We start from the raw sequence: 9,604 nt of genomic DNA on the forward strand, positions 1-9,604 counted from the left end.
CATTGATCTACCTGTCTGTTGCTGTACCAGTACCATGCAGTTTTTTTTATCACAATTGCTCTGTAGTACAGCTTGAGGTCAGGCATGGTGATTCCACCAGAGGTTCTTTTATCCTTGAGACAAAACTAGTAACTTTTAAGAACTGCGTAAGGAGTTTGTAAGTTTCAAGGTGAGACAGTTTAGAGCCACTTCCCAGCAGCACCAATAGGTGGAACCCTCCTGGACTACACATTTTACAGGGTTAATATGGTAACTTTGATGTTTTTAATACAACCCCAAAATTTGCATATCATGTACATGTTTCCTTAAATGTTTATATTTCCTCTTTACCATTTAGCACTGGTTCATAAGAGCAAACATAAAACCAGACTGAGAAAGAAACTAAATGGTGCAGGATAGAGTTCTTCACACTGAAAGGCGTTCAACCTTTCAGTTGATCTCATCTAGTTGATGAGAAAATGGGTGTGCTTGTGTGTGTGTGCATGTGTGTGTGTGTGTGTGTGTGTATTTATACCAAAATAATATGTATTATTTAATCCCAGCTTGAGGAAATATCCAGGTATGCAATTTCAGAATGTTAGCAGTAGCTGTAGAGTAGGATACAAGTTTCTGGATCTTTAACCATGATAGGACAACCCAGGCCTCCTGGGTTACTGCATGTGTTAACGAGTATGAATGATGGTGGCCAAGGAAATTCTTTCCAGGAGACTTGTGAATAATAAGAGTGGTACTGGGCCTGCTGTAGAAAGAATGTATTCCCCGAAGCTAGTCACTTCTCTGAAGGGATCGTGACCTTTGCTTCTCAGGTAAATTTTCTGAAGGGGCTGTAACCTCAGGGGCGAGGACACTCATCCTAGAGATGTAATCTCTCACCTTTACCATGGCTCTCACTGGTCTTCATACCCTGGCTTTAGCAGGAAGAGAGGTAAAATTGTTGCTGTGGGCCAGGCGTGGTAGTACACGCCTTTAATCCCAGCAAGGAGGCAGATCTCTGAATGCCAGGGCTGCATAAGAGACCGTGGCGAGGGTGAGTGGGGGCAGACTGTTGTATATCTAGCTATGTTTAGCATAAATCCCTGGCATTCACTTGGAGGCTGTTTTGTAGGCTTGGCATCCATGGAGAGTATTCTTCAGGAGCAAGGTTAACCAGCTCTGTGAGAGCATTTTCTGTAGGGTTTGGTAAGGGCGCAGGGAGCTTTTAGTGTCTGTGTGTCTAATGCGGAGAGAGATTTGCAGGCAGTTCTATCCTTCACCTAAAACAGTCACAGAAACATAAGTAGTACGTAATCCTTCCGATAGACTGGCGTCTGTTATCTAACTTAAAAACAAATGCGTAACAGAAGCCAGGCTGCCTGCCAGGTTAGAGAACGTGACAGAGCAGGCAGGATTTGTCTCGAGCTTCACAGGGAAAACCGTTCATCTGAAAACTACTTGGCAGCCTTTGTCAGTTTTTACGTTGTGTAACTATTTTACATTTAGTAGATTATCTGAGTTTAAGATACTAATATTTTTATCATTTGTAGGTTTCTAGAACGACTGTTTGAGCGACATATAAAGAAAAATAAACATCATTTGGAGGAGGTTGGTCTTTCTTTGGAATTTAACGTTTTTCTATTCTCTAAAAGAATATATTTTATTTAAAATAGGCACTTTCCGCCTTGTGCTTTTTATGAGGGGAAAGGGGCAGGACTGGGAAAGTGCTGATCCTGAGACTAGCAGCACTGCAGATAGAAGAGTTCAGTTTTAATAGTGTAGCGAATGTAATGACCCTCAGAATTGCTTTTCCCCCTAATTCTAGGGAAAGATGCGCTACCTGCTGCATGGGCTGAAGGTTGACTTAGGCTGCATATCTGAGGAAGACCCAGCAAAGCAAAAACATTTCAGAATGTTGAATCAACTTCATTTTCAAAAGGCTCTGATTTCAAGAGAAAATGAGTTTGTAAGTGATGAAGAAATAGTGAGTCACCACGAGCGCCAGCAGTACCAGGAGGCCCTGGACATGCTGTCTGCTGTGCCGAAGGACGAAAACAAGATGTTCTCTTTACCGGGCGAATTTTTAATACCCGCCCATAAAGTCAAGCATTCAGAGGGTGTTATAATTCAACAGGTCAATGATGAAACAGATAATGAAGCCTCACCCTGGAATGAAAACAATCCAAGTGTTTCCGATAGTGTAATAGACCAGGAAACCTCTGTGGATGTCATTGAAGGTGACAGTGACTTTGAAAGGGCTGAGACTTCCAGGGAACTCTGTTGTCTGAGCACATCACTGTCCCCATCTGGTCCATTCCCCAGCATCAATGGTGGCAGTAATCATGGTAAGGAATTATCGACTCTAAGAATCATGGAAATGAGCATTGAAGACTGACCTTTGGATCTACATTAATAAACACTCCATGTAGCCAGTAACTCAATATTACTTTTCTTCTTTTTTTGTCCCCTTTTACATATTAAGATTTCTGTAATTTCAATGCTATGTAATAAATTACCACAAATTTAGTGTCTTGAAACACCACATATTTATTATTGCTCTCATCTGGCTCTCATATTGCTGTGGTTCAAGAGTTGAAACAGAGAGATGGGTTCAAAAGCTACAGTCCAGGTGGTATTCAGGGCTGTGGTGGCATCAGGAGGCTCGACTGGGAGAGAAGCTGCTTCCATGCTACAGTTGCCAGCAGAATTCCTTTTCTTGCACCATAGATCTGCGAGTTTCATCTGGTCTTGGCTGGCTGGCGGACAGATGGTTACCTGCCATCTCCTGCCACGTGCACGCTCCCTAAGCAGGTCACAGCATGGCAAAGGAAAACCACAGAGACTGCTTGCAAGACAGGTAACTCTCGGTGAGAAGCAGGACAGTCACAGGTCTCTTGCAGTTTTAGGGGTGAGGGGATGATACACAAGAGCGCAGATGCAAGGCTGGGGACCCCTGTATTACCTGAGGCTTCGACCACCACTTCTAAAGTCATTTTTCAGAACATGTTTGGTCCAACACAGCGACCTCAAGGGAACTGAGCAATGGTTTATAATCTGGGATGGTCTTAAAACTTTACATCTTATAACGTACAGGGGCTTGAGGGTTAGGAGACTCTTGTCTCAAACAAAAACCACAAACCACACAAAACGAAACCAGTGTTTCAAGAGACTAGCCTCTCTTTTGTCTTTTCAACTATTTACAGTAATGTGATTGGCTGTTCAGCCACTGTAATGTGCTAAGTTTTCATGTTGCCGGAGCTGCACGGGATAGGGTTTGAGGATGACAAGCTGACCTGGGAGAAAGCACAGTGCTGAGGTGGGGTCTCCTACTCCAATGTCTGTTGTCCCACAGCGCATCCCTTCCTCAAGCCTTTGGAAATCTCTCAACTTTTAAGGCAAGGTAACTCAGGCTTATCTGAAACTGCTGTGTTGGCAGAGGTTGACCTTGAACTTCTGACCTTCATGCTACTACCTCCCCAGTGGTGGGACTAAAGGCTATGCTCAGTTTTAGAGGGTGTTGAGTACTGAGCCTGGGCCCTTGTGCATGCTAGGCAAGCACTCTACCAACTGAGCCACATCTCTAGCACCTTTCAAAGCAGCACCTTTATGCTTCTGAGCCTTTGACTAAGATGAAGTGCTCATGGCGTCTTTTCCCATGCTTCCTTCATCTTAGCTCTTGGGCTAGCCTTGGACGCTGCATCCACCCACTTTTATTCCATTCCTGAACTCCATCTTTTCTCAGCAGTAGCTGTACAACAGATCCTTACTCATTGCCCCTCAGCAGACTCCCATGCTGGCTGTGAATCTGTGTGTGTGTGTGTCTGTCTGTCTGTCTCTCTGTGTCTCTGTGTCTGGAGCCCTCACCCATTCTAATTTGTGTCCTTCGTAGGACATTTTGCTATTTTCCTTTGTTTCTCTTCAGTTTTTGTTTTAAAAGGTGAGTTGATATAAAGAAATATTAAAACTGGTTCTTGGGTATCACAAAAGCTATGTAAGGTTATAAAGGATGGATTTAGAAAAAGCTTAGACTCAAGTAATATTTCAGTTTCTATCATATGGCCCACCTCTATTCTGAGGCTCATAGCTGTGCTGAGCATGTCTTACGAGCCAGATTGCCTACGTCTGATCTGTGACCTGAAGTATTAAGCCTTTGACTCTCAACCTTTGGATGAGTTTAATTACAGCATTATAATCTTAAGAGGTAAACTAGTAGTATGTGAAACACCCGCAGCCTGCTCAAGTGTGCCCACTTCTAACCATGTAAAGTTGTTTCCTTCTGGTTCATCTCCTTCCCACTCGAGGCGATAGGCTGCCCCGCCTGTTGCCTGGTCTGCGTGTCTTTGTGCTTACTCTCCAAGTATTTTTCCCTTCTGCACACCCTGGAGCTCTAAGCTTTCTCTATAGCTCAGCTTAAATGTCACCTCCTAGGACTCTTGAGTGATTGCTCCAGTGCTGTACCCTTCTACTACTTGTTTGCAGTATGTACTGTGTTGTTTGTTTGCAATAATGTCCACACTCTAGAAGATAAGTTCCTTGAGAGGAAGTAACTGTCTTTGGATCCCCTGGTCACTGGCTGTCTAACTGCTAATTCATTCATATCCAAAGGAGGCTAGGTTAAGGTTTAGAGGCAAAATGGTAAGGAACAGGGATGCAGGACAGCTAATTTTCATGGCACAAACTCCCAGTTTTAAAGGGAGAATGTAGTAAAATATTAATTCATATGGATTTAAGGTTTCTTATATTTTTAATCTTGTTATTAAGACTTTTTTCAAGCAAATTGCTGTAGTATATCATTTATATATATATGAGAGAGAGAGAGAGAGCTGTCATCTCTGAGGAAGGTCAACTAGCCTCTTAGTTATAAACTGCCTGTAGCTCTTCATGTAGACACAGGATTTCTCCCATCTACCTTGGGATGGCAACTGGTGTTTTCATTGTTCAGATCTTGTTTGAGCAGCCATACTATTGAGAGTTTATGATATCAACTTTCCTATCGTATATAGACAACATAATCTCACAGCAGACATCCCAGTCCTCTGGTCCTTATCTTCTCATCCTCTCCCTAAGCTGCAGATGTCCCCGTCCTCTGGATCTTATCTTCCCACCCCCTCCCTAAGCTTTGGGATCTGGTGAAGGAATTGTGATATCAACTAGGGCTGGGCAACCCATTAGTGGTTCTCTGCATTTGACATTTTGTCTTTATGTAGTAGAAATTCCTGCAATGTGCAGCTTGTTTAATGAGTGGTGAGGTCTACACTTAACCTGTGGATTTAAGAATGGGTGCAGTTAGAAATTATACTGGGTTAGGAAAGTGGCATGAGTAGGTCGTCTAGGTTCTATGGCCTCAGTAGCCATGGGTCCCTTTGCACTGCGTCCACCTCCCCACTCCATACCAACATCCCACATTCACTGAGACATTGATACTAATATGAGATCTTGGGGGTAAACACGAAAGGCTATAGCTAAATAGTGATATGTTTGTGTGTTACGTTGAATTGTTCTGGCTAGTTATGTCAAATTGACCTAAGCTAGTCATTTGGGAAGAGAGAACCTCTACTAAGAAAATGCCATCACAAAGTTGGCCTGCAGGGCATTTTCTTGATTAATGATTGATGTGGGTGGGACCACACCCCTGGGCAGGTGAGTTGTATGAGAAAAAAGGCTGAGCAAGCCATGAAGAACAAGCTGGTAAGGAGCACTCCTCCATGACCATAGAATTCTGGTTCCTTCCCTGACTCCCAACGTGACGTGAGTTGTAAACTGCCACATACACACAATACCTTGCAGATCTAGTCCTTGCTGTGGTTCGTAGGTATCACATCTGGATAGGATTCTTTTTTCTTTTTTTTTTTTTAATTTTTAATATTTTTATTACTGGATAGGATTCTTGATTACTCTTCTTCCTTGGCAGCTTTCAATGGCGCCTTCTGGTACCATGCTACTCCAGAGAGAAGCTCGGACCCAGCTCGATTCCTCCAAGTCTTGTATTTATAGTGTGTGGTGTCATCAACAATAGGGACTTACATTCAAGTTCTAGAAGGAAATCAAGAGCACGGGCAAAGACAACAGCCTATGTTGTTTGGGGATCTCATAAATTTCCCCTGACCAACTCGGTATTTCTCATATCTGGTAATTAGCATTAATACCCTTATGATGTTATTTAAAAGTAGGTGTATATATGTAATATATATACTATAATATTAACATGTATATTTTATATAAACAAAAATTTAAATTATATTACATACATACAATGAGTGAGGTATATAGATATTTCTAAGATTTACCAAAATTCTTTTTACATTCTTTGTCTACATTACATAAAAATACTGTAAATGTAGTGGTTTGAATGAGACTATGAATGGCCCCTAGAGGTTTATGTTGAATACTTGGTCCCCAGGCCACGGAACTTTTTAGGAAGGATTGAGAGGTGTGGCCTTATTGGAGATGCTGTTTTGCAGAGGCAGGGAGGAGTCTGTTGAGCTTGAGGTTTCAAAAGGCTGTGTCATTCCCAATGTGTCTTTCTTTCAGCCTCCTACTCGTACATCAAGAGCTCTCAGCTGTTCTTGCCATCCTGCCTTTGCTCTGCCATCATCAACTCTTTTTGTTACTTTTCTGTTGCTATGATAAAATACTGTGAGTTAGGCAACTGTTTGGGAAGGATGAGGAGGTGTGGCCTTGCTGAAGGTGGTGTCTCACTGGGAACAGGCTTTGAGGTTAGCTCCCCCTGCCTCCTACGTGTGGAGCAAGATGTGAGCTTTCAGCTACTGCTGCAGCACCACCTCCTGCCTGCTGCTGCTGCGTTCCCTGCATGGCAGTCATGAAGTCTAACCTTCTGAAACTCTAAGCCCAGTGAAATGCTTTCCTTAAAAGCTGCCTTAGTCGTGTTGTTTTGTTGTGGTAACAGAAAAGTAACTAATGCAGTAAAAGGATCTGTCACTCAATGCCCATTACTTCCGAGTGATCTGATACTTTTTCACAGCACGAACCTGTGATATGTGTACCTTACTAAAAAGTAAAAATTTAAAATTCAAGTGCATACTCAAATGGCTATTATTCATCTCTCACAACTAAAATAATGTACAGTTTAACAAAGTTTACTAAGCTGGTGAAACAGCTTAGTAGGTAAAGGTCCAGAAATAAAACGGAGCCTGCTTCAATAAGGAATACACACGCAGGGGCACGCGTGCACGCACACAAACACATATGCGTTTATGCACGCATTCTTGATATATTATTATCCACAGCTTAATCGTCAATATATTGAAAACTGTTCATGAACTTCAGATTATTCAAGGTGCTTTAATTTTGTGAGCACACATCACCAATCTTAATGGTTTAAAACCTGATTCCTGTACACATGCGATGATCTAAAGACAGCCTCTAGATGGCGATGTTGCACTTGGCAGTGCCCCTCTGCTGGTGCTATAAACTTCCCTTCCCATCTCAATCCAGCTACCAGGCCAGGAAGAGGGTGGTAGATAAGCATGCTGGGAAATGTAGAGTGCTTTGCTAACTCACCCTTTCACCTCGCCTCACAGCCACATTCTCAGGCAGTATTCATGCTTGCTCCGTCTCTAAGCCCCACATCTGGCACCTTACCACCCGTGCACCATTCAGGTTTCTGCAGAAAATGCTGAGATAAACACTCTGTGAATTTTCCTATGAACCTCGGACTGATCTGGCCTGACCTGTGTGTGAGTCTCAGTCCTTGCTGCCTGGCAGAGCAGAGAGAGCTTATTCTCCTGTCTCAACACCAGGGTGCAGCAGTAAGCAGCCGCTCTATGTTCTCAGAGGACACAACAGAGAGATTTTGTGGTTACTAACTAATTCCTACCTTTCACCTCCCCTCTCTGCTGGCCTCACACTCCCAACCTACCCCTTCACCATGGCTTTGGGGCACAAACCAAAGGAATTAACACAATGACTTACTGCATGGTGTGCAGAAGTAAATGTGACTGTGTGGTTTACATGCAACGAGCCTTTAGAATGTTTGAGAGTTGACAGAAATCCCCAGGTGATGCCACTAATGCAGCCAAAGAATCCATCAAATGTTCTCTGCACCCCTCTATCCAACCCAGGCTTGCAGAGTGGACTTGACACTTCCCTTTCCTGGACATGATCTCAGTTACTAGGACTAGAGCAGAAATATAGAAAGCTCTCTCAGCTGTCACTCAAAAAAGACCCATCTGGGGTTTAGTTTTTAAAAATGAATTTCAAATAAAAGATCACTTTATCTTATCCCAGGTGTGCTCTTCTTACTAAATTTATACCCAAGAGAGTTTCCTTTAAAAGCATAGTCTAAATCAGGCATGGTGGTGAAAGCCTTACTTAATCCCAGTACTCAGAAGGCAGAGGCAGGCAGATCTCAAGGAGTTCAAGCCCAGCCTGGTCTACAGAATGCGTTCCAGTCCATCACAGATTACACTATCTTAAAATTATATGTGTGTGTGTATACACACATATATGTATATTATATATTACATATGAATATTTAAATATATAAATTATATATTTACAAAATGTATAATATTTAAGAAATATTTATCTATAAAGTTGTATGAATAATATAACATAACATAGTATATTATATATAGGTACTGTATATAATATAACATGTATTACATATATAAGATATACTTTATGTAATTTATATATTATATACATATATAATACATATATTAAACAACTTCTATCTCTACACTGCAAGAAAAAGGGAAATGAATTAGCCGCGCCATGATGTGAACACAGTGCTATATCATATACCCTTGCCCTCCCTCCCCTTCTGTGTTCCTAGGTAGGCATTTCTCTTTCTGGAAGTTTCTAAGGAGCACATCTGTCTTAACTTGCCAAAAAGGTTTTTTTTTTTTTTTTTTTTTTTTTTTTTTGGTTTTTTGAGACAGGGTTTCTCTGTATAGCCCTGGCTGTCCTGGAACTCATTTTGTAGACCAGGCTGGCCTCGAACTCAGAAATCCACCTGCCTCTACCTCCCGAGTGCTGGGATTAAAGGCGTGCGCCACCACGCCCGGCTCCAAAAAGTTTTAAATATTAAATTCTATGGCTTTCTAAATGCTTCGCAGTAGGAGCTCCTGAGGTAAACGACGACCGGTTGCAGTTCTAACGCTCTCGTTCGTGCTCTAAGATCAAGGTGCTTAGCCTCAAAACTACAGCAATGCCAGTAAAAGCCCCCAGTAATCAGGAACACCGAGGCCAGAAATACCAAAGTTAACTAGTACAAACATTGGTTTACAACCTATTTTTGTGGAAATGTACATCTTGATAATTTTGGTATGACATCAATACTATTAAGGAACTAAAATCCTTAGTGAGACATGAAGCATTGCATACATTTGGCAGACAGACCAGTAACATTCTCAGCTCAGACACAGGAAACTTTAAACCCTAATTGTGATTTGGCCCTTGAAAATTATATTGTTCCTAAATACAATAATGTAGAGTTATGTTCACTCAGAAATTCCCATTTGCTAGCTGTACTTAAGTTCAAAATTAATGTTCCGAAGAAGTGATGTCAAGGATGTGACATTTCAAGGGTGACAGATTGAAACGGTATAATGCTGCCCCATAGGAATTTACTTATCAAAGTATTGCAACAGGAACACGAACATGCCAT

The 9,604-nt window shown here is 41.9% G+C and overlaps 1 protein-coding gene across 3 annotated transcripts in view; it reads left to right on the plus strand.

Moving 5' to 3' along the window:
* The window catches only part of Spata7 (spermatogenesis associated 7), a 43,532-nt gene extending 41,022 nt beyond the window's left edge, over positions 1 to 2,510 (plus strand). For 2 of the 3 annotated variants that reach the window (XM_021178897.2, XM_021178898.2), the window contains 2 exons: positions 1,524 to 1,581; positions 1,799 to 2,413. In XM_021178897.2, coding sequence (XP_021034556.1) covers positions 1,524 to 1,581; positions 1,799 to 2,368 — 628 coding nt within the window. In that variant the 3' untranslated portion in view covers positions 2,369 to 2,413. Of the gene's footprint in view, positions 1 to 1,523; positions 1,582 to 1,798 lie in introns of all 3 variants that reach the window. The other variant, XM_021178896.2, reaches the window with a different exon arrangement.
* Positions 2,511 to 9,604: the final 7,094 nt, after the last annotated feature.

Source organism: Mus caroli, chromosome 12 (genome assembly GCF_900094665.2).
Source record: "Mus caroli chromosome 12, CAROLI_EIJ_v1.1, whole genome shotgun sequence".
NCBI lineage: Eukaryota > Metazoa > Chordata > Mammalia > Rodentia > Muridae > Mus > Mus caroli.